Source organism: Taudactylus pleione, unplaced genomic scaffold (assembly GCF_031769625.1).
Source record: "Taudactylus pleione unplaced genomic scaffold, aTauple2 ptg000041l, whole genome shotgun sequence".
Lineage (NCBI taxonomy): Eukaryota > Metazoa > Chordata > Amphibia > Anura > Myobatrachidae > Taudactylus > Taudactylus pleione.
Window position 1 is genome coordinate 31,600,001 of NW_028284443.1, and position 26,877 is coordinate 31,626,877.

Genomic DNA, 26,877 nt, shown 5'->3' on the forward strand with positions numbered 1-26,877 from the left:
ATACTGTAATTGAATCTGAAGACAAAATAGCTTAATGAGATAATGTACTTATTGCAACTTATGCAAAAATGTAATTATATATCTGCATATAACTATTGTTAAAAATGCTATTTTTGAACACACATTTTCAAAATGCATGATGTTGTCATAAATAACATGGATAACCACCTAAATATTTGTGCAGCCACGATGTCTAATGCCAGGACTGGCTAACTGGCTATACCATTAAATTATACTAGGGATAATGGATCATGCTGTGCTGAGTAACATGGCATTTTAATCATTGAGGAACTGCGATGACATTCAATGAAGGTCAAGAACACTCTAAAGCCCCTAAAGGTTTTCTGAGGAGGATGTGCTTGCAAAGGTGAACAGTGTGTAGTCTAACTCGACACTTCTGATATTTAACCCTCTCACCCCCAGTCCCAAGTAATACTCAGGACTCTATACAGACTTTCAGAATTCAAATAGCAGAATCCCTACTTGGCTGCTTTATTTAACATAATGCAAGTAGCACAATTGTTCTGGAGCCCCAATGATGAGGGGCAATATTTGCATTGAACAGCCCAAGGCAACTTTGAATACTGAATTAAAATATCTGATTTTTTTATCACACTTTTAAGTGCTCTGTGGCCATCCACTGCCTTTTTATACCCTCATACTGGAGATAAGCCACAGCTAATAATGTTAATGTGGCTGGTTTCTCAAACTTGAGAGAAATAGGCCCCCCAAAAAGCCTGTATATATGCCAGAGTTCCCTCATGCTATGCCCATTTAGATGCCGCTAATGGCAGCGCCCTCTCATGCCATGTCCATTTATATACCACTAATGGCAGCGCCCTTTAATGCCATGTCCATTTATATGCCACTAATGGCAGTGCCCTTTCATGCCATGTCCATTTATATGCCATCAGATCAGAGAGAACTCCTTCATCATCTGTACCTATGCCAACCCAGAGCCACCTAAAGTCATGCCTCAGTCTTCAAGATAATACCCAACCAACAACACAGCCCAGTTACATTATAATACACTGTAGTCAATATGGTACAAGTACATTACTATACACACAAATTTGCACAACCCATGCACATTGTAATACACAGTAATCAAATGTAAGGGGCTGTCTGGATAAAAGGCTTTACATGGAATAGTCAGCAACCTGGTAAGGAAGCCGTCCAGAGACTACAATTGTGAATATCTGTGGACTGGGTTGTTCTCCCTTATATGCCTGTCTGCCAGGGCCAGATTAACAATTGAGTGGGTGGAGCTGCAGCTCCAGGCCTCCAATGCAAATAGGCCCTCATGAACCAGTGTAGTCTAAACTGTGTTTATAGGATTTTTTTTTTCCTGTCACCACAATCATTGCAAAGCCCAGCCCATTCACCCCCAGTGATCCTTAGCCCTGCACATATATCGCCTCGATGACCGAAATCCCAACTATTCACCCCAGCTGTCCAAAGCTCTGCTCATTTACGCATGTTTACAGAAGCTCCGCCCATATGCTGAAGCCCCACCCACCCACAGGTGCCCGTAGCCCCCCTTGGGCATTTTTTCTGAGGCTCTGCCTATTCGCCGTCCGCCTCTTCTTGGGCAACTACTGAGAGGGAATTTGGCTGCTGGGCACCTTAAATTATGATTACAGTGGAGCCACAGAGGCTGAGCTGCTGGTGGAAATTACATGGACACAGGGCTGCTGTCACATGCATTCACAGGTTGGTGTAATCTAATGTGATAGTGCCCAGGTGCCTTTATCTATTGTAGATAATCGATTCAAGTTGAAATGATAGGTGGCACTCCAGGTCTTATAGATAAATATATTTATTTCATGTCAGTACACACCAATGCTTCAGAACGCACATCTGCTGCTCTGTCCGAAATGAAAAAGACCCAAGCTTAATAAACACTTTGGTGGTCAGATAGTCACTACGTCTGTGGTTAACATTGATATGTTAACATGGTTAAAATTTCAACATCGTTAACATTTCCAGGAGACTTATGTTGGGTACACACTTGACGATATGTTATCCGATCCAGACATCGGGCAGTGTGCACCCGCTATGTTGCTGATGAAGCATGCTGAATGCAGCATGACCCCTGCCATCGCTCCGTAGCTGCCAGCATCAGCAAATATGTATGCACTTGCTGTTGCCGGCACCATGCCGGGTCCTGCTGCTAACAACATCGCACCGTGGACACGTTTAGTGTGTACCCGCATTAGGGTGTTAGATTCTTAGATACAGTTAGGGCTGCCGGTAAGGCTAGGGACAGAAACAGAAGAAAACCTGAATGACGACGTTGTAATAGTATCGACATAATATCCACATCAACAAGCTGAATGTTGACATAGTCCATGTCGACATAAATGACATAATTGACATCAACCTGAGCATGCATCATCAGGGGCAAATGGTGAGGGATCCAGAGGATCCTTCTCCAAACCTCCATACAAACTTATGGGGGCTGCTTTCCGGTCGGAAATGGAGGAACCACATCCGATATCTGAAAAGGAAAGGCAGACAATACAGTTCACAAAAAAAAAGTAATGTGGTTAAAGGAAGCCGCTATCTATGCCCTCAATAGAATTAGCCAAACCCGCTTTGCAGACCACAAACATGCATCACATCACTGGTCACACTGCCGCAGCACTGGTCACACCCTCTGCAGCAATACACAATAGGCCCTTCATAAATCTCAGCTCCAGGCCCATATGGACCTTAATCTACCACTGCTGTCTGCTCCCTCAGCTACTCTCTGACATGCCCTCTCCACAGAATGGTATTCTGCACATGCCCATCTGTGTGTCAAACATGCCCCCAGCTTCTCCCTCTCTGGCCTGTCTGTCCCCTGGCATCTTCCTAACATGCCACCACCTTGACATCTGCAGTATGATTTCAGCAGCTTATTTCCCACGCCCACTTGTGTGCCCACATGCCCCCAGCTTCTCCCTGACAAGCGCCCCTCCACAGCAGTTTAATCCTCACATGCCCATCTTCCTGCTTCTCCCTGACATGTCCCCTTCAAAGCAGGCTATTCCACACAAGTGCCAATCATTCTTGTATGCCTCTAGCTACTCCCTGACATGCCACCTCCACAGCAGCTTATTCCTCACATGTGCCACAAATGCCCCCAGCTTATTCATGACATGCTCCTCCACAGCAACTTATTTCTAAAATGTGTCACACATGACTCCAGTTACTCCCTGACATGCCCCCTCCCAGCAGCTCATTCCTGTACCACACATGCCCCCATCTTCTCCCAGATATGCTACCTTAACATCAGCAATTTCCGGAGGAGGATCTGGACACTATAGTACTACCCTCAGCATTGGGCTTCTGAAAGGTTAGAGGAGGCAAGCCGTGGGGCAAGAAGAGATGCAGCAGCTGCTGCTGCTACAGGGCCGTAGGTCTGTGATGTTCTCATCCTGGATTGCCCAGCCACCTAACTCCAGACAGATCTTCTGGCAGAATCCCACACAGGTGGTAACCCTAAATACATATAAATGCTATTTATTTCACTATTCTGCCCAATGGAACTTTCTACTAATTATAAAAATATTCTATAATACTATACCAAGAAGTAAGAGTGCTTCCCTGTGAGATGGGTACATCACCAAGATAGGAATATCATTCATTCATGAATACAGTAGGGTAATTACTCTGTCATGAAATGGTTAAACACGCCTAAATTCCAGATTTCATCTTGATCTGGGATTTAAGCACATCGGTAAAGCATTTTCTGATACAATGACACTGGCTTTAACCTTCACACTTCTGAAATCAGGTATTTGCTTAATCTGGTCACACTATAGACATACATTTAATGGACTTAAATATTTGATTGTTGACTACACAGTTCCAATTTGCCCTGTGAAAGATTGCCAGCTTATACTGTGCCAATGGATATTTGCGGAACACCTATAGGAGGGGAGGGTATGTTTCTCAATATGCCGGGACCGTTTCTAGGTGTGTGCAAACAGTGCCAACGTGCAGGGCCTTGGGTGTGGCACTGTCGCTGCTCCATGGCACCTGTATGTGGCTTGCAGGGTGCCTGGAATGGCACCCTGCAGCCAGTAGCGCTACTGCAGAGCCTTAGACGCTCTGGACAGGCACTCTACAGCCTGTGTAGCTGCTTGGGGCATTCTCAGGACGCTCCAGGCAGTGCTCTATTTCCTAGACCTGGCAGACCTGCCCCCCCTAGGTGTGCCATCATGTGGTCATAGGTTTAGGGGGCTTGGCCAGCACAGGGCAGCATAGAGTCCTGCCATACGCGAAGTATAAATTGTGGCGGATGTGCTTCCAGGAGCAGGCATCTTAATTGCATAAAAATAGTATCAACAGGTGCTGTACTGTGATAAATATTTTGTATTTAAATTGTATACATGTTGTGACTTTGCATATAGTGTACAGTACTATGTACTTAGTATTAGTGTTTTTGTAGCAAAGGAATTGGTATAAAGTCACAGATTAAGCATAATAATGTCTGGCGCTGGTCACTCATATCAGACCTGTCTCTTGCATTTTTTAACTAGATTGTGTAATTTGCTTATGGTGCGCTAGGTACTTATTTTTTCCGATGCGGCTATGTGGCGCGCTAATTGGGATTATTTGGCCTGACATGAGGATAGGCATATGCAGTCATATCTGTAATCTAATGACAAGATACATTTAATATATTTTAACATACAAGAACAAAAGGAATTTTACAAGGTACTGTACGGTTTCTCGATTCTGGACATTCTGGCATTTTTTTTTTAAAAAACTTGCTTATAGCAAACTGCATGTAAATCCAGTTCACGTAAATACTTACACTATCTAGCTTTTATAATTTAAAATACATAACAAACTTAAAGAATAATAAGCATCAGAGGATGAATTAAATTATAAAAATGTTTGCAGTGGCACATTGACATCTGCAGTATGATTTCAGTTGCCTAAATTAAACGTACTGCAAGGCACTAAAGTAAAATTAACTAGATCTGTACTCATATCGGCTAATTTCATATGATTTATGGATATTTGTATAAAAACCATGGAATAATATGTTACTGCAACTAAGATGAAATAGTAACTGCTATGATTTGTGTTTTCCTGTCGCAAACAAATAAAGTCTTTATATGTTTCATTCGGTAATGCTGCTACTTGAAATTGATTGTGTAGCTTATAACCTCCATCCGTATTGGGAATTAATTGGCAGGTTGGATGTTTGTATGGTAATTAAAAAATATTAGTGCTTTAGCTTTTTTGAATATATACAGTGCAACCCAATTATTAATTGTGAAGCTTTGCCTTTGATATATATAATCTGTGTTTGGTGGTTCTGTTGGATTGGAAGTGTCCCTGTATTTTTGCAGAAGTGTACCGCTCTGTTCCATATTCATTGGGTGGATTTGTTATTAAGAAGGTAACTGTTTAAGTGAACATGTTTCTATGTAATGATCAACGTATATTCAAATAATTGCTCCTAGATTCTGTGTCATTAACTTATACAGTTGATGACTAAAGTAAATGTGTTCTTGGCATTACGTTTCATTGCTACATTTTAGTAAAAAAAGAAAAAAGGCATAAGTGGTCTATTAAGCCTTTGGTATTTTTTCACAATTTACTTTGGTGAATTTGAAGCTGATCACATTTCCCATTACAAGTATGGTAAATGCTATCTGCTTACTAAAAATATGCAAATTAAAGGGCTTGGAGTAGATTTTTGCGAAAAACTGGTCCAAAAGTCCTTTCATACATTTATATGATACTAATATAATGTGAAAAGGGTGTGAAAACACCCTTTTTCAAAAATTTTTACTAAAAAAAAAAAAGATTGATAATAGGGACCTAAGGGGGTCATTCAGACCCGCTCGCGAGCGCAGGACGCTCGCTAGCGGGTCGATGTTGCCCTACTGCGCATGCGCACGATGGAGGGAGCTCCGTCGTGCGCATGCGCGAGACCCGGCGAGCGACGGGCTCTCCGTCGTTCCGGGTCTCGCACCAAAGGGGGCGTGCTGTTGATGTTGAGTGACAGCACGCCCCTTTTGGTGGGTGTGCCGGAGGCGTGGCTGCCAGACGGAGGCGTTCCCAAGGGAACGCCTGCCGTCTGAAGCCGGCCCCACTGACATCACTAGTGATACCAATCGTCACTAGTGATGTCAGTGGGAGTGATTTTGGCTCTGATAGAGCCCAAAATCACTCCAGGGCTTGCGGCAGCGAGACCCTACCGCAGGGTCTCCGTCGCAAACCCGATGGTCGCGATGGTCTTGACCATCGCGACCATCATCATGGACGCTCGCTATAGCTGTGGGTGGTAACCCACAGCAATGCGAGCATCCATAAGGCCGCTCCATTTTCATGTAGGAGGGCCCTGATTCAGAGCGAGCGCTCTGGTCAGAGCGTCCGGCTCTGAATCAGGCCCTAAGTGCATAACATAATTCTATGTAATAATTTGAAATGCGCTGTGTAAGTTTGACCTTCAGCTGCTAGTAGTGTACGTTTTAAATGAAAGGATGTATTTAGAGAAGAAGAAAAGACTTCACTTTGTATCTTTAAAATAAGATTACGATACAAGATTTGTGATTTGACATCAAGTTAAAAAGAGAGAGAAAGAGAGAGAAGAATCCACACAATACTTTATGGCCTCTGCAGACTTGTATGGCTACGCATAAATTTTTTTTATTAATTTGATTGAATCAGCTTATTCAAGTTCCCGTCAGCTCTGCATATTTCTGATGCCTACAGAAATTAAATCCAAAGTCAAGGGCATGTAAAACTATATGCTCTGTCAGCAATAATATTGTAGGCTTAAGCTTGCATTACATACAGTATATCGCAGTCTTCATGTAAGCCAGCGTGGCAGCTATTGGGGTGTGGCTTGAAAGCAAATATTACATTTTACATTCATTTTGTTTATTAATGTAAAGTAAGGAACTTGTTTTTTCTATTGCCTGATAATGTGACATGGATTTTCCAGTATCAGAAGAATTTAGCTGATATGTTCTGATGTACATAACCATGCAACTTGTACAAACTACATTTTAGTGTGTTCCCTCCTTGCTGTGTTCTAGCCGAGCTTTTATATAATCATGCAGTTGTTTGTTTTTGTTGCCACATAAGAAACCAAGGGATATAATTTACCAATCGTCTGTTTTGGGTTTTTGGCCCGGTTCTTGGCGTGTTTGCAATCCGCTGATTCATTAAAGGCAAATTCAGTGCAATGCCAATGGCAATCCGCCGGGAACACTGACTTTAGAACACAATCATCAGCTCACCATTGATGTTTTTAACTAGCAGAATAAACACCCCTGATTTACTGTGTGTCAACCTTACAAAATGACCAAAATCAGATGGTGAAACCTGCCCAAATAACAGGCGAGTTGATGTGAAGCACTGCACAGATCAGTATGAAAAAACAGCATCTCCTTAAAATGGTAACCAGCCTCAGGTCTCTCTGCCTAGACAGCAACCACCCCTAGACCGGTTAGCCCAGGGCTGGAATCCCTAGGTAAGTCCAGGGCTGTTCATCGCAACCTCGGGGCTTTGGCTTCAGAGGGAAGTGTAAATTAAGTTTAAATAATATTGTTCTTTATGGGTACAGAGCCCAGCAAGCCTGCCTGGGCATGATGGCACTTGTCGAACCACAAGTTCCAGCATGCCCGGGAATCAAGTGCCAGCTGGCATCTGTACACCAACTGTAAAACAGAAATTACACAAGAGCCAGGACTCATACACCGAACAAATATTGTAGTATTTTATTACATAAAGACACATTTTACTCCCAATATGAAGGGGTCCACATCCTCTTTGGTCCCTGTAATCATCCCAGATTCTTGGCAAAACAAGAAAATGCTGCATATAAGAGGGCAATTGGGAACACTGTCCATAGGAATGAATGGGGCCACGCCAAATAATTATTTGTATCCAATGCAGGTATCACAGCAGAGCTTTGTCATTTACATCACAGTGGAAATAAACATCTCTGACAGAAAAACAATGACAGAAACCAGAAAGGCAAATTAATGTAAGTAGGGAAAGTGCAAACCACTAATACATTAGACATTTAAAAGTATAATACCCCTTCCAGCACCAAGCTGTACAGACCTATAGCTTCCATGATTAAGGACTCCATTGTTGTTAAACTGAAAACATAATTGTTTAATTGTGTTTCTCTGTGCAGTACAATTTATATAGAATTATTCATATTTTGGGAAAATAAGGTATACAGTACTGTAGAGCCCTGCACATGATATTCAGCAAGCAGATGTAGCTTAGCAACACACATGAGTGTCAGAGGTGCCTTATTCTATCTAATTCTTCCATCTCTACAAGCTGCAGCGCCCACTTCCCTGCTATCTTCTTACACACTTTGTCCCTGTGCTCTGCTGGCACAGATTTGCCCAAATGTCTATTGAGCTCAGTGCAGGAATAACTGTCCTAGGGGGAGATGTACTAAGCCTTGGAGAGTGATATGGTGCATACACACGATCAGATTTCCCTGGTCAATTTGAACTATATAGATATATTGTTATCGTTCAACTTAACCAGTTTCTGGCCCCTTCAAACGACCAAACGATGGCCGATGCGCGGGCACGGATGGTCGATATCGACCATCGCCCCTGCATGCAGGCCAATCTGGTCGATATCGACCAGGTTAGCCTGTTTACTATAGGGACCCGCGATTGTTAATCGCGGGTCGTAATAGTCGATGGGGGGTTGGTGCATGTTGTTGGATGTTTGATATTGAACATCCAGCAATTGCAGGACGATCAGACAATGATATCTGATCGTTGTCTGATCGTCCCGTGTGTACGGGCCAATATAGTGGACAGAGATAAAGTACCAACTAATCATCTCCTGTCATTTTTCAAACACAGTCTGTAAAGTGACAGCTAGGAGCTGATTGGTTGGTACTTTATCACTCTCCGAGGCTTAGTGCATCTCCCCCCTAGACCTTTGCAGATTATACTTTGGGCCTATACGAAATAAATGTAGCACAGATTTAGTAGGAGTCTGCCTATCATATGCTCAGACAACATGCTAAAGATCTCTCTATATCTTGGTTTATGCCTTATGATCACCGTATCACGTACACTTGTATGTAATCTGTTTGTAATTTATGGGTAGAATTGGATATAGATATGTTCAGCACTTTATAAAAATATCTTGTAGGATGTCCATGAAAACTGTAATCATAGCTTTCTTATTTGATACATCCGGATCAGGTCGGGTTTATACCTGGACGTCAGGCGTCGGACAACAACAGACGCGCCATTGATCTGATACATTCTATTCATAAAAAGAAGTTTCCTTCCCTGATTTTAGCTCTAGACGCGGAGAAAGCCTTCGACCGTATTTCCTGGCCCTTCATATTTGCTGTCCTAGACAAAATGGGATTTTCAGCAAATTTTTAGATGGCGTTGTGGCACTTTACCGTTCCCCCACAGCACGGGTGTTGGTTAATGGTGTTTACTCCTCCAGTTTTGGGATCACTAACGGTACTCGGCAGGGTTGTCCCCTCTCCCCCTTAATATTTGCTCTTATTATGGAGCCCCGTTGTAATAGAGCTATCTCGGGAGTATCGACTGGCCCCTCTGAATATAGAATTGCATTATATGCCAACGATATTTTAGTTTCCCTCACTGATCCAGCCCAATCCCTAAATTCACTTTTAGAGGAAATAAATTCATATTCCCAACACTCGGGTTATAAAATTAATGTTACCAAGACTGAAGTTCTCGATTTCTATATCCCTGCTACCCTAAAGCAAACCCTAGAGGCCATGCTCCCTTGTACCTGGCATAAAAAAAAGATCAAATATCTTGGTGTTTTTTTAACTCATCATCATAATCAGCTGTTTCAGGCAAATTTTCCCCGCCTTCTAGATTGTATTAGGTCTGATTTGCATGAATGGTCCAATTATTTTATTTCTTGGATAGGTAGAATACATTCAGTTAAGATGAGCGTTCTCCCTCGGCTCTTTTATCTATTTCAGACCCTTACGATTTACATCCCTCCATACGTGTTCAATTTTCTTCAGTACCAAACCTCATATTTCATATGGAACCGGAAACGCCCGCGGATCAGACTAAAGTTGCTTCAGCGGCCCTCCAGGGGTGGGGGATTTTTTCCGGTTCTTACAAATTAGACACTTCCACTCCAAAATTAGCTCGATTCTGATTAGCAGACCTGTGACTTCTTTTGAGTCTATATGTTGGAGAAGACCCTCCACTAAGGGTCTTATTTCTACTATTTATTCCTTACTAGGGGATGAAGTAAGCTCCAATCAGGATTCTCATGAGTTGGCGTGGGAACGAGATTTGGGGCACTCTATAGATGCTGAGGATTGGACGGAGATCTGGGACAACGCTGCCGCCAGTTCTATTTGCATCAAAATCAAGGAAAATATCTATAAATTGCTATATTGATGGTACTATGTACCATCGCAGCTACAAGCAATGTTTCCCGATGCTTCAGATAGATGCTGGAGGGGTTGTGGTGGCGAGGGCAATTTTTTGCACATCTGGTGGACTTGTCCCAAACTGGCTAATATATGGAAGGAGGTTTTCGATCTCCTCTCGCGCCTCTTCGAGATCACGATCCCCTCTGATCCTCAGCATTTTCTACTTCCCTTAAATTTACCCTCTCTATCCCGATTTCAGAATAAGTTATTCCGTCATATAGTATCTGCTATGACTTGCCAAATTGCAGCAAATTGGAAAAACCCTAATCCTTCTCCAATGCAGGCAATATTATCACGTATCTGGTATATATATAAGATGGAATACATGACCGCTTTATTACGTAATACATACAAAATTTTTGATAAAACATGGTCCCCTTGGCTGACATACCAAAATATTTCCTCTCCATTCAACAATTACATTTTCCTTTTATGTTTTTTGTCTCTACTATTTCTAGATTAAATGAGAGTGATCCTATATAGAGTCCACCCATCCTTCTCTCCTCTTATTCTCCTTTGTCTTTCTTAAAGTTTTTTATTTTCCTTTTATCTCTTTATTCTTTTTTGTTTCTCTTCTATTTTTAAACGGATAGCCACACCGTTGCAGCAAGATACTTTTCTTGCTTCTATATTCTTTCTTTTATTATACAGGTTGAGTCTCCCATATCCAAATAGTCCGAAATACGGAATATTTTAGCATGACTGAGATAGTGAAAACTTTGATTTTTGATGGTTCAATGCACACAAACTTTGTTTAAGGTACTGTACAAAATTATTAAAAATAAAGTATAACATCACCTTCAGGCTGTGTGTATAAGGTGTATATGACACATAAATGATTTCATGTATGTACACACACTTTGTTTGAGGCACAAAATTATTGAATATATTCTATAAAATTACCTGCCGGCTGTATATTTAAGGTGTATATAAATCATAAATGCATTATGTGTTTAGATTTGGGCCCTATACCCAAGGCATTTCATTATGGTATGCATATATTCCAAAATACGGAATATTCCGATATCCAAAATACCCCTGGTCCCAAGCATTTTGGTTATGGGAGACTCAACCTGTACTGAGAAAATCTACCACTATATTATATTATTGTTCTGAAATAGTACAGTTCCAATTATAAAAGTATGTTATGTGCAGTATTTTATTTTTGTTTTTTTGGAATGTACTGTTCTTATGTGATTTGCTCAATAAAAAGAGTTTATAAAAAAAAAAAAAAGAAAACTGTAATCATAAATGGTCACACTGTATGCCAATGAGATTATATGTACAAATGAGTAATTCAGTTATGAATGCATCATATGGTTCAGTGTATTTAGTTGCTCTTTACAAATCTGCTCAGGTAATTCCTTTGTGTCTTCTAGGACTGTTTTGTTCAGCCTGACCTCTGTGGTGGTTGTAATCATTACTACTGACTGGATAAGCTGGGACAAGCTGAATCGTGGATTTTTGCCCAGTGATGAGGTCTCAAGAGCTTTTTTGGCTTCATTTATTTTGGTGTTTGACCTTCTCATTGTTATGCAGGTATGTAGTTTCCCTTTAAAAAAAATAAAATCGTTTATATATTGTTTATTAAAAGGTACAGCCTCGAAAACTCCTCGACATACTATGAAATGTTTGTGTTTCATTTACTCAGGAGAAAAATAAACATTGCTTATATAAAACATATTCTTCCTGCTCTGACAAAAGGGCGTTTCTATAAATAATATAATGTTTAGACCAAATTTATATATATATTTGGCAAAAAATGTAAAATAAAAAATTGCTAAGTCTTTACATTAGAAAAATATTTAAATATATTTAAAATATGCAGGTATTTCAAACGATCAATATATGTATTAAGTCTAATTACTTGTAGACCTTTCATTCCAGTTGTTCACTTCTGTATTTAGAGGAATAACTACAACTATTTGTTTCTCAATTTCAACTTTGGAAAGAGTTCATTAATAAAACCGCTGGTGATCTCACTATTCATTATGACCAGTAGATTGCAAACACTTAAGTTTAATGAACCTGTCTCTTTCATGAAGAATCATTTGAGCCTTCCTCCTTCAAACTGGTATATTCATTGTAATGAGCTTTTATTGGAAAGAGATCTTAGTGATTTAATGGTAACAGCTGTATGCAGTAGTTTGTGTATCTCCTTTTCTGGTAAGTATGCAGTTTGACAAGAAATCAAGCTTATTGCTGGAAATGTATTATTATTATTATTATTATTATTATTATTATTATTATTATTATCTGCCAGTGTATTGAAATAAACCTGGGTTAGCTGTAGACTGGATTGGGATCTTAGTGTCCCTAGAAAAAATCTGAAAGTGGCTTCATGTAAGCGGGGCCAAATAAACTGTAGACTAGGACTGCACAAACATAGATGGGGTTAGCCCTAGCCACATTACAGTACAGAGAATATCCATGACTACCATACAATAAAGAGCGCATCCATATGATTTCCAAACAGTACAGGGAGCATCCCAGTAAACAGCATAAAGTACAGAAAGTATCCATGTGTCTGTCATAAAATACAGACAACATCACAGTGACTGCCATGTCTTGCAGACAGCATCCCAGTGACCACCATACAGCATAGACCAAATCCCAGTGGCCATCATAAAATACATACACTATCCTAGTGACTGCCATACAGCACATTGTAGTGACTGCCATAGAGTAGAAAGAGCATCCCAGTGGCTGCTGTTCAGTTCACAGCATCACGGTGATTGCCCTTCAGCACAGATTATATCCCAAGTAATGCGTAGATCGTATCCCAGTGATCACCATACACAAAAGACAGCATCCTGGCGACCACCATACATTACAGACAGCATCAAGTGGCCACCACAAAATACAGACCGCATCACAGTGACTGCCATACAGTACATTAAGCAGTGCTGAGCACAGCACAATTCCAATTTCCAGTAACATATATATGAATTGTTATTATAGGGGGTATTCATCAACGCTTGGAGAGAGAGAAAATTGTGAAAGATAAAGTACCAACCAATCTGCATTTTTCAATCGTAGCCTGTAAAGTGACATTTAGGAGCAAATTGGTTGATACTTTATCTCTCTCAATTTTATCTCTCTACAAGCTTTGATGAATACCCTTCTATATTTCATCAACCTATGAGATGTGAGGAGCTCTCCAGCTGCAGTGGCACTACAAGTCTCCGCACATCCAGCTGTCAGACACTCCTAGTATTACATAAGACCTCCAGACTTGTAGGTCTTTTGTCTGCTCACCTCTGTTTCATGGTCTCAAAGTGCTCTGTATATGGACTGTGTCCATTAGACTGTGTGGAGACTTGCAGGGGAGGCCACTGGGCTTATGGTGTCTGCGACCAGGGATACTCTTTTCCCCCATTACTACCAGTGCCACCTTTTACAAGAGGGATTCGGAGGAGCAGGAGGTGGGACAGATTAGCCCCTTAATATGTTAGGAGAGAGCCCTGTACTGTCTCTACATCCAGCACTAAGACCCTGGACTGCTGGAGGCACGCCCTCTGACCTTGTGCGCTCCTGCACATGAGCCCTGTATCCGTGCGTCGTCTTCTCCATCTTCCATGCTAGAAGGACATGCCACTGAGAGTCTCCAGTGATGCTTACATAGAGAGACACGTTACAGAGGCCAATGACCCCTATTAAGTAGTTCCCCTGCACCTCCACCACTATACTGCTGCATGTATAGAGCCAATGTGCATACTCCACTGCCACCATTGTATTTACAGACACAGGTGTGTGCTACCATCTGTGTCACACCACATGCACTCCCCTATACATTCTGGCTGGATCTGGTACATGTATTATATCAGCACTGTGTACCTGTTATACATACAGTACTTACTGCATAAATCCTGTGTCATCATGTAAACACCTGGTTAAGTTATCTACCATGTGGACACACCACTGCCACCTATATCAACTATAGGATCTGTCAATAGGGTGATCCGGGCTACTCATGCTGTAAGGTGGCTGGGGTCCAAGTCATCCCGCTATGGTTGGTTGTGTGCCCAGAGTCAAATCTACATGTAATAGACGTGTAGGTTCAAGGAGATAAAAGAAAGACTCTCTTTTTGTGTGGCACTCTTATGACTGAATTACTACTAAAATATAACTTTTATTATAATAGTTAAAAGCTACACAGATACCAGTATTTTAAACAAAGAAAGAAAGACATTTATACCCCATGTTTATAGCCACTATGGACAATTATGGAACTGTTCTCCAATATACAGTCAGGTGCATAAATATTGGGACATTGATAGAATTTTCATATTTTGGCCTCTATTCACCACCACAATTGCTTTGAAATGAAATAAACAAGATGTGCTTTAACTGCAGATTTTCAGATTTAATTTGAGGGTAATTACATCCAAATCAGGTGAACGGTGTAGGAATTACAACGGTTTCTATATGTGCCTCCCACTTTTTAAGGGGCCAAAAGTAATGGGGCTATCAACTCAAAAGCTATTTCATGGACAGGTGTGGGCTATTCCCTCATTATTTCATTATCAATTAAGCAGGTAAAAGGTCTGGAGTTTATTCTAGGTGTGACATTTGCATTTGGAATCAGTTGCTGTCGACTCTCAATATGAGATCCAAAAAGCTGTCACTATTAGTGAAGTAAGCCATCGTAAGGCTGAAAAATCAAAACAAACCCATCAGAGAGATAGCAAAAACATTAGGTGTGGCCAAATCAACAGTTTGGAACATCCTTAAAAAGAACACACCGGAGAGCTCAGCAACACCAAAAGACCTGGAAGACCACGGAAAATAACTGTGGTGGATGACAGAAGAATTATTTCCCTGGTGAAGAAAAACTCCTTCACAACAGTTGGCCAAATCAAGAACACTCTCCAGGAGGTAGATGTATATGTGTCAAAGTCAACAATCAAGAGAAGACTTCACAAGAGTGAATATAGAGGGTTCACCACAAGATGTAAACCATTGGTGAGCCACAAAAACAGGAAGACCAGATTAGAGTTTGCCAAACAACATCTAAAAAAGCCATTACAGTTCTGGAACAACATCCTATGGACAGATGAGACAAAGATCAACTTGTACCAGAGTGATGGGAAGAGAAGAGTATGGAGAAGGAAAGGAACTGCTCATGATCCAAAACATACCACCTCATCAGTGAAGCATGGTGGTGGTAGTGTCATGGCGTGGGCATGTATGACTGCCAATGGAACTGGTTCCCTTGTATTTATTGATGATGTGACTGCTGACAAAAGCAGCAGAATGAATTCTGAAGTGTTTCGGGCAATATTATATGCTCATATTCAGTCAAATGCTTCAGAACTCATTGGACGGCGCTTCACAGTGCAGATGGACAATGACCCAAAGCATACTGCAAAAGCAACCAAAGAGTTTTTAAGGCTAAAAAGTGGAATGTTATGCAATGGCCAAGTCAATCCCCTGACCTGAATCCGATTGAGCATGCATTTCACTTGATGAAGACAAAACTGAAGGGAAAATGCCCCAAGAGCAAGCAGGAACTGAAGACATTTGCAGTAGAGGCCTGGCAGAGCATCACCAGGGATGAAACCCAGCGTCTGGTGATGTCTATGCGTTCCAGACTTCAGGCTGTAATTGCCTGCAAAGGATTTGCAACAAAGTATTAAAAAGTGAAAGTTAGATTTAGGATTGTTTAGTTTGTCCCATTAATTTTGGCCCCTTAAAAACTGGGAGGCACATATAGAAACCGTTGTAATTCCTACACCGTTCACCTGATTTGGATGTAATTACCCTCAAATTAAATCTGAAAGTCTGCAGTTAAAGCACATCTTGTTTGTTTCATTTCAAAGCCACTGTGGTGGTGAATAGAGGCCAAAATATGAAAATTCTGTCAATGTCCCAATATTTATGCACCTGACTGTATATGGTCTCGGATAATTGGTGGGATTTAGAATTAATTAAAAGAAAAAATAAAAGATGGCAAAGAAATGTTCTTATTTCTTTCTTCTTATCAACATAGGAGGTAAATCATTTAGTATTTTTTGCAATCCCATATTACAATGTGTAATTGATTTAATTCGATATATGGATTGCTATTAAGGCACCTTGTGTGCATTGTACCAAGTTTTAGCAAATCTGGAAGGAAAAATTTGTTGCCTAGGATGCCTGTATTCCTTAGAAATCATATGGGCATACAGTACCAAATCTCTATTCAGCATACTGTATGTGTATAAGTAACCAAATTGGTAACATTCTGAGAATTCTGTTGATAGACAAGTTCTTATCATTTCTACTATACCACAAGAAAGAGAAAGACATCTAATCTAACCCATGCATAAATGATGTTTCAGGTACTTGTTTTTGAACATAGTTTATCTGAACATGTAGATAATGTCAATTGTTTGAAATTCTTGGATATTCTGCACGAGTCGCATCATCGGCCCCCTGGACCGCGCACTTGTGCTCTGTAAGTGGGCAGCCGCGCAGGGGAGGGGGAGTGGTTTGTGAGCCAGTGAATGGGGTGCTGGTGGCTAGAGGGGGGGGTGAAGAAGACTTAGGCCAATGTTTCTGCATTGAACCTTTTATATCTCTCCACCCCCTACAATTCTTATTTTGATATGTGTCTCCTTTCTGCCTTATTCTCTGAAAATTAGAGATTCTGTTGGGATCAAAGATGTTACGTGTTTTGCCCTTTTGTTGGAAGGTTTGCTGTAACCTTTCGAGTAGCCTCATGGTTGATTCTTTACTCTTCATCTCAAAAACTTCCAAATACTTGGGAACAACCTATTATATTCCAGGTTTTGAAACACGTTGGGTTAATGATTTGAATACCAGTATTCTGAAGGAGAGACAATTGCAAGGTCTTCTGGAGACCCTGCAAGGACTGGGATTTGGTAGGATCATCTATAATCCCCCTTTATAGTGATTTTGCAATATCGGTTATTATTTTTATTTTATGTGAGTGTAATATTAAAGAATACTCTGTTTATCTATAAGGGTAATGCTGTAAGAGGGAGATTAGCTAATAGCCTCGGCTATTAGCTAATCTCCCTCTTACAGCATTACCCTTATAGATAAACAAATAGCCGAGGCTATTCAATTAGCCCCACTAAGCGGAGTGTGCTGGCAAAAAGGGGACGTGGTCTTGCGGGGCATGAGGCGTGGCTTCCTTTAGGGGGCCCGAGCCCCCGATTTAGTCACTCCGAGGGTGCAGGAGATGCGGGCTCCCCCCGGGGACATGTCGATTTCAAAGTGCTGGCTCCCTCACTGTGTCAGGAGCCGGGTGCTGCATGTAATGCTACAGTGCAGCATCTGGCTCCTGTCAATGAGGAGGAGTCTGCACTTTGGTGACACCCGGGTGCGGCCCGCACCTCCCTTGTGACACCACTGACAAACAACATTGTGAAATGACATATGCTGGCAGCAGTATAACACTTAACATTTCTGGAATATTTAATTATGCAAACTGTAGTTTATCAAATTTGGGACTTGCAAATAATCTGTGTAAATTATCAACCTGTCAGATAGTTACAATGGATTATATAGTGTTTTATTTTGTTGGCACTTGAGTTTTGCATGCATTTAGCGAGGCATTTAATATACATGTGTAATGCGCTGCTTTATTTCAGTTTAGTCTACCAGTAATTGATGATAAAAGTATGTGGGATTCATTTAGTCTCTTTTTCACTTTTAAGTTATTTTATTTGAATTTCAGGTTTACTAATGAGCTCTTGTGATTGACCGTTGCAGTGTATGCCCTGATTTATCTCATGTCTATTCACATTTGCCTTTTGTCCATTCACTTTTGCCACAGTATGCCAAGCACTGTAATAAAGGGAATGGAGATTGCTGTGCTCTATCAGTCTCTAGGAAAGAGGTGCTGCACCAACTGCTAAAGTCTGGTGGTGTCTAGTTCTTCCTTATGCAAAACAAAAATAATCTTAAATAGTGCTGCAACCAATCAGCTCCTAACTGTCATGTGTTTGAAAAATGACAGGAGCTAATTAGTTGGAGCACCAATTAAAATTAGTGACTAGCACAACCACTTGTTACTATGGATCTCTCTCCAGCTTTGTTGTATTGAATTAATGGCCTCAGTTATGACCTGCAAATGGGGATACGAGATCACGAAGGAGCATAGGTTGTGAGATACCCTGGGAAAAGGGTAGTAGTCGCCAGAGCTGGAACTAGACTTTTTGGTGCCCTGTGCCAGAAAGAGCATTGGCGCCCCCTCATTTTTCAAAGTGACATAATGCACCCAAAAAAGGGCCATGGCCTCATGGGGAAGGGCCAGGGAAGAGACAGGAGAGGCCAGGAGATGCTGGGGATGAAATAAGAGGAAGCTACAAGCAAAAATTATAATAAACAAAAATTTGACAGGCCCCAACAGCGCCCCCTGACCTGTGGTGCCCTGTGCGATGGCACCGGCTGCACTACCCTAGCTACGGTAGTCGCATTAATAAAACTGAAAAGAAAAAATAAAACTAGGTGTGATCTACCTGTGTACATATAGGACTGATCAGCCCGTAGTACTCCTGGGTAGTGTAAGCAAGTGTAGGCATAAGGCAATTACTACTCTATTATGTAACTTTATTACCATTACAGTTTATGTACACTGAGAGGATCATGAAACAGAAACTAAAGAATGCCCTGCTCAAATAAATGTTCAATGTAAGAGGTGTGTTGAACACTTAATAGCAGAAATACAATTGTAGCTTCTGGTGTCAAACGTAGGCTAGTATTATTATTATCATCCACCAATAATAAAGATGTCATTGGCGACAGTCATTTTTGTGCAGCTAGAGGTTGTGTTGCATGGGTAAAATGGGGGACAGAGTGTGAATCTTAATATGGTCAGATGCTGGGGATTATAACTGTCTTACTCTTAACTCAACACCTCCTTCTGGTTCCAGCGAAAGCTTTCTTGTGTGCCTTGTGTTTCTCCTTGGCATCATATTTATTCATGTAAACAGTGTACGTATTCATGAACAGTAAATTGGAGCTACGAAAATGTATGAATATAAAAATGTAACAAATTTGAATGAATATATATATATATATATATATATATAAAAACATGGATGCCAAAAAACAAACAAGCTTATAAATAAACAAATCATGAAAGTTATTAATGAAGGGGATCACTGTGACCATATATATAGATACAATGTGGCCGTACTTAGATTCCCTATTCAAAGCTGTCTGTAGTTCTAATGAATGCCACCATACTTACCTTAAACATCGCTTACCCTTAGGCAGGCAGGTGATAGGTTGCCAGCTTGGCACTTTACCATCAGCACTGGATAAGAAAATGTTAATCTGGCCCACAATCTCTCCCTTACTGTATATAGAAGCAGCACTGATTTCACAAGCTCGGCTGAGTCACGTGACAGCAGGCAGAGACAGGACTCCCAGACAACAGCAGTGAGTGAGAGTGGTGCTGACAGCAGCAGACGGGGGAGAGTGCGAGTCCCTGGAGATCAGTGCTGCTGCATTGCTGCTTTTATATAAGTGACCAGAGCCGTTAACTAGACTTTTTGGTGCCCTGTGCCAGAGAGAGCATTGGCGCCCCCCCCTTCCATTTTTTAAATAGGGACATAAGATGGTGCACCTGAAAAAGGGCCATGGCTACATGGGGAAGGACCAGGATAGAGATAGGGGAGGCCAGGAGATGCTGGGGATAAAAGAAGAGGAAGCTACAAGTGAGAATGATAATAAACAGGAAAATTGACAAGCCCAAACTGCGCCCCCTGCCCTACGGTGCCCTGTGCCATGGCACTGGTCGCTCTACCCTAGTTGCGACCCTGTAAGTGAGTAATTGTGGGCCAGAGATTAATATTGTCTTATCCAGTGCTGTCGACAAAGTACCAAACTGGCATCCAATCACCCATACAGCTAAGGGTAAGGCAATGTGTATGATCACTTGACTACACACACTCACATCCTCCTGCTCTACTAGATTTTAACTAGTGTTCATTCTAGCACCCTGCACCTGTCACAACCCAAGCAGTTCCTCTTTCCTGTCTGGGGTGTAACTTTCTGCTCTGGTGCTTCTAGCACACTCTGGGCTGTATCTTAGTAGTTTTTTTTTTTGCTTCAGCAGAGTGTGCTAGAAGCACCAGAGCAGAGAGTGACACCCAAGGCAGAAAAGAGGAACTGCATGGGTTGTCATAGGTGCTGGGTGCTAGAATGAACACCTAAAACACTGGGTCACATGACCGAAGAAACAGGAATAAGGTAAGAAAAAAATATTTTATTTTAACCATTTATTGGGTGGTATAACCTTTACAATACACACTCTCAGTTGCTCTCTATTCCTTCCCTCTTTATTCTAAATTTCTATTTGTTACCATCCCATTGTTTTGGATTAGAGCTGCCACTTACATATTGAGTGAGGAGAGTCTATAGAATACAATTTTTTATTGGATGCCCTAAGGGCTAGTTGTTTACTGTGCACTCAATTATTCTATATATATATAATGTAGTATAGACACATAATCTTATTAGGTAATTATCTATGATCAATGCATAGATTGTGCTGCTCTGTTCCAGCACACGTTTTGGCTCTGCTCTTTTTAAATATCCTCCTAGCATTTGATTCTGATTTTAACTTTATTATCTGCAAATTAAGCATTGGCGATTGTATATGCATAGCAGAGTAGCTAGGAAGTAGTTTTGGTATAAGAAGTGATCATTGTTTGGCCTTTTTAATATTGTAAATGTAACCTTTCCAATCTGGATTAAAAGCATTATATCCGTGCTTACTGCTTCCTTTTCTTAATAAGTGTGTCCCTTAAGATGTATTTGATTTGCTGCCAAAACAGAAGTACTAAATGCATGACCATATTAAATATTGATATTTGAGACGCCCTGTCCTTACATAAACCTCGGTACTCTTTACTTAAGTCATGTTATGATTTTTTTTTCTAGTAATCTTACGATAATTTCCTATCTAGGTCAAGTTTATGAGGATACCTCACAGTGATCAGTAGTTGTAACACAAGAATGATTGTTTATTGATTTATTGTGTGCAGTTACTGTATCTTCAGAGGTGTGATGTGTATACATAATAAGAGTGTCATCTGCTATTTTTCTGTAACAATTGGTTCAGGAACTGGGGTGGAGCTATAGAAAAACGATATATATATATATATATATATATATATATATATATATATATATATATATATACTGTGTGTGTATGTATGTATGTATGTGTGTGTATGTATATATATATATATATATATATTATAAATAGCATATCTTATGGAAAATACATTTTGGTGCAGGAGAAACATCATAGTTAGATGTTACTGCTGAAAAATAGCGCTCTTATCCCAGTGGAGATATATATTTAGTGTTACCCAGACAGACACACTTGCCAATGCCGGCAACAAAGAAACGACGGACCTGCATGCAGGGCCGAAGGAGGATTTCGCTGACTGGCGTCAGCAACATAGTGGCTACACACTAGACAGGCACTCTGAACAGGTTTTTTGTTTTTTACTAACTGTATCTCTTAGCACTTGACTGATTTGTATAATGGTAATACTGTCTATTCTATTCTATTCGTTTATCACCATTTATTTTACCTCCCAGATTTATATTTGCCTTTGCAGCACTGCCTGGCACTGTGAGGTACTAATCTGCTTTCTGTCAACTAGCATTCCTAAATCCTTTTCCATGTAATTTTTCTTCTTGTATTCCATTTAACTGTGTAAGTAGTATAGTAATTACTACGAGATGCACCACCCTTCATATATGCATTTTTCATTTCATTTGTCATTTCATAGCCGTTTTTTTTTTTTTTACCGTTTCTTTTGCAAGTTACTTTCCTGTTCTGTATTAAAGAACATTCACACTGTCATCAGGAATGATGGAACTGGGGAAAGGGGGGATGGAACACCGGTCCACGGCTCTGGCCCCATCCATACTTTTTCCCATTTTGCATGTGTTCTCTAATCTTCATATAAATTTCACACAGACTGCTTCATTAATTAACTTTTATATTTTATAGTAATCCCTGTTGTTTAGAATATGGAAAGGAATGGCATTTAGTTGGTGGTATTTTCCATCCTGGGCTTTCAAGGGCCAAATACAGGGATAGCAGGATGATTCAGCCTGTCGGGGGTCATACTGTAGAAACTCTACCTGTTTTGACCTTTGCCCAGAAATGCATAGTGGCCGATGCAGATTTAAACGCAAGTTGGTCTTAATCATACCCACATTCCATGAACCAGCCCAATCCTTGGACAAGATCAGACGTATGTACTCATATGCATAATTCTGTATAGCCCACAGTTCCATCAACAAGCCCTTGCTAAACTGTGCCACGATCCTCTTATTACCCAGTTACGTCCCTTCAGACCCAAGTGAAGATGCAACAGAGAAGTGTATAACTTAGCATTGGGTTGGGTATGGGAGCCCGGCACTCGGGACGCCAGCTGTCAAGACAGACAGCGGCATAACGATGCTGAGAAGCTAGACAAGGGATACGTAAGTATGTTAAACCTTTAACCCTACTCCTCCTCCTTAGTGCCTAAACCTAACGGTCACCCCTCAGTACCTAACCCCCCTCTGGTGGTGCCTAACCCTAACCCCCCCCGTTCGCAGCCTAACCCTAACCCCCCCGGGGTGCCTAAACCTAACCCTTTGCCTCCCCGTGGCTAACAGCTGAATGTGCCCACTATATTTACGATGGGGATGCCATCTGTCGGGATCTCGGCGTCGGCATCTCCACTCATGTCGCGATACCGGTGCCGGTCTTCTGTTCGGGATTCCGGCGACAAGACTTTTTCAGCCGGCACCCAGATGGTAGGTAATGTAACTACATCCCTTTAGCATTGCCCCAAAGTTACATACGCTTGGCTCCAGAGCAGTGAGAAAAGCTGTAGGATCCAACTACAAACTTGTCTTCAAATCTGTATCAGCCCCATAATTGTGAAGTATATAAAAACACAGACATCTATTATATGGGATAAAATAGGGTTTAAGAGAAAATGAATAGTATATAAATGTAAGCGATAGATAAGGAAAGGCTCTTTGACTCTTGTTTGTTAACTTGGCAGTATCCTCTTTGTCTGCATTTGCCAAGGCTGGTCTGGGATACATTACTTTTATTTTCCACAAGCGTTAGCAGATTGGCGGTGCTAATATCTTTGGTACGTTAAAGGTCCTACTTTGCTAGGGTTTGTATTGCAACTACCGTTTCATGCCAAAAAAAAATGAGTGACACAATCACACTAATGGGGGGTACACATTAGACGATATGTCTTCCGATTTGGTGGATCGGAGCAGCATATCGGGTACATCATCTAGTGTGTACCCGCTATGTTGCTGAAAATGCGCGCGTGTCGTCGGCGACACCCACCTTAGGCCCTACATGCAGGTCTGACGGCCGATATAGTTAATGGGGGCCATGCTGCCAAATGCAGCATGGCCCCCGCCGTCGCTCCATCGTTGTCGGCATCGCCAAGTGTGTATGCACTTGCCGATGCTGGCACCCCCGCTGGGTCCCGTCGCTAACAAGGCTGTACACACTATAGACATCGTCTACTGTGTACCAGCCTTAAGCTTCCTGGTGCTGAAATGTCAATAAACATTATCTTTATCTTGCTGCAAGTGAACGTGAGATGCCTAATAGGGATCTCTAAAGATATGCAAAATAGAAACAAAAAATAGGTCCCATTGTGCAAATAAAAGATTTAAGTGGTAGGTTTAGTATCAATTAAGTGCCTTGTGTCAGGGTACAATGATATTAGCAAGACAACTTTCTAAAAATATAACATAATATTTTAAATACAAGTTTACAAAATATATATATCACTAATAATCCCTTACCCATTAAAAAGATTTTATTTATTATTTATTTATTAACAGTTTATTATATAGTGCAGCATATTCCGTTGTGCTTTTCAGTTGGAAACATTAATAGAACAAAACTGGGTAATAACAGACAGATATATAGGTAGGAAGGCCCTGCTCGCAAGCTTACAATCTATAGGGAAATAGGCACTGATACACAAGGATAGGTGCTATATTTTGCAATTTGGTCCAGCCAGACTGCAGAGTTTCTTGGTGGGTTGCATGATCCAGTCACACAGGAATGTCAGCCAAATGTCAGGATGATGTGAAAGAAAGACAATGTGTGAGGTTATGTGTGGACTGTGAAATTGGATGTAATTAGACATGGAAGCTATGAAGGTTATGTGGGTGGTTCTGGAATCTGATAAGCTTGCCTGAAGAGGTGAGCTTTCAGGGAACGCTTGAAGGATTGTAGACTAGATGTAAATCTTATTGTGTGTCGTAAGGCATTCCATAGAGTGGGTGCCACCCAAAGAAAGTCCTGTAACCATGAATGGGAGCAAGTAATGCGTGGGGATGAGAGACACAGATCTTGTGCTGAGCGGAGAGGTCGGGTTGAGAGATATTTTGAGATGAGTAAAAAGATGTATGTTGGTGTGGTTTGGTTAATGGCCTTATGTGTAGGTAAAAGTTTTTTGTTTTGAATACAGTAGAAAACCGGCAACCAATGGAGAGACCGACAGAGCCGGGCAGCAGACGATGAACGTTTGGCAAGGAAGATAAGTCTCGCAGCTGCATTCATAATTGATTGTAATGGCGATAGCCTGTTTTTGGGAAGACCAGTAAGGAGACTATTGCAAATGTCAATGCGGGAAATGAGTGCATGGATTCGAGTTTTTGCAGTGTCTTGTGTGGGATATGGTCGAATTTTGGATATGTTTTTCAGATGTATGTAACATGATTTTGAGACAGATTGAATGTGGGAAACAAAGGACAGTTCAGAGTCAAGGATGACACCAAGGCAGCAAGTTATGCCCTAAATTTATCCTCTATATGAATTTAAAATATCATTGTATAGTAAGTGTTATGTTTATAAATACTTCTATGACCTAAATGTTAACAAATTTGAATGGGTGTTACAAATAATTACACCGTGGCCTTTTTTGCAGACTTGCAGGGTCACTTATAGAGTGCAGTCCATGCTATTGGAGGAACATTTGTTCCAAATTAAACCTTGAAACTTGTGACTGGATTTGTAGACTGCCCATAATATAAGATCTCCTTCTATTGATGCTCAGGTGCAATCTATAAACTCTTTAGCAGTGTGCACTACCATGTGCTTATTGTCACAACATGTGACTTTATTCACATGCAGTTATTATGTTATGGTTTTATTTTATGCTATATTCATTTTTTTATGTTTATTTTGTATAAAAAAACTAATTAATGTACAGTAATTACTTGAGATACTGACTCTATTATGATCCCTCATCTGTTATAGGCACTTCTACTTGGTTTTTATTTATACCAATATCCATAAAAGGTGAAAAAAAAAATAAAACAAGGGGCAGTAAAATTACATTGAATGTGGCTGTACCTCATACTGTCTAAGTTTGGTATCAGACTTGAAGTGGCTTTTAGTCATGGATGGAGTGCATACTGGGTTAAATATTGTATGCTGCGTACAATTTCACTTGGGAACATTCCAGACTGAGCTGCAGAGAAGATTTGGAAGACTGAGTATTACATTTGCATGTCTCCTCAGCTGTCTCATAGCTCCAGAGGGGACAAACTGATATACACTGTCATGCAACACTGTTCCTTGATTTTTGTTGGCATATTTATTAAATGCTGCTTTGGAGGAACCATTTTCCCTGATGAGTATTAAGTTCACTTAAGTAGATATGCTTATACAATTATAAATATTAGTTTTGGGAAAAATTCCACTGTCACAGATATGAAACGTAATTGTATATACGATTATATATATTTAGCAGCACACAAACCGTAAAATGCAGCCATGAAACACTGAGAAAATACAAAACTACTCTAAGGGGCTTAATTATTAAGCCCAAAAATGTGGTAAATCCACCGTAAATGTCTGTTTTTGGAGGACTGAAGCACTTTTGATAAACGGGGCTACTTAGCAAGGGGGTTATGGATACAGTATCTGCTTTGATGCCTCTTTTAATGATCGCACCAGTAACATAACTTTCTTTGTGGACTTTGTAAAGGCCAGATTTATCAAGCTCCAAAAAGCCTAGCTTTTCTGAGCTTGGCCCAAATTAAATGGAGTTAGCCCATTGTGGCCTATGGGCTATATTTTACACGTGTGCAGTTGCTCAGCCATGTCAGAAAATGGAAGTAAAGTGATTGCGTAATTGATCGCCTTACCCTTTATATTTTGCCGGAACGGGCTCCGATAGGAACCCTGGTCTCTGCATGTAAATGTTGATCACCCTGAAACCTTATTACTTATTGTTGTGGTATGTGATTATAAGAAATTAGAATTATTTGGGCTAAAATGTGGTGCTTCATAAATAGGCCCAAAGCATTCTCCCTAACGTGTGCAGCAGTGCCCTCATATCTACTCTAGGGAGTAAAACATATTCAATATCAAACACATTTTGTTGCATTATCCATGCCCTATATACAGTAGT

At 40.8% G+C, this 26,877-nt stretch overlaps 1 protein-coding gene across 2 annotated transcripts in view; it reads left to right on the forward strand.

The window, feature by feature from the left end:
• Window positions 1–26,877, forward strand: part of TMEM117 (transmembrane protein 117) — a 493,666-nt gene that overhangs the window by 449,090 nt on the left and 17,699 nt on the right. For both annotated transcript variants that reach the window (XM_088458029.1, XM_088458025.1), the window contains exon 6: window positions 11,821–11,980. In XM_088458029.1, the coding sequence (XP_088314155.1) occupies window positions 11,821–11,980 (160 nt within the window). The remainder of the gene's footprint in view (window positions 1–11,820; window positions 11,981–26,877) is intronic.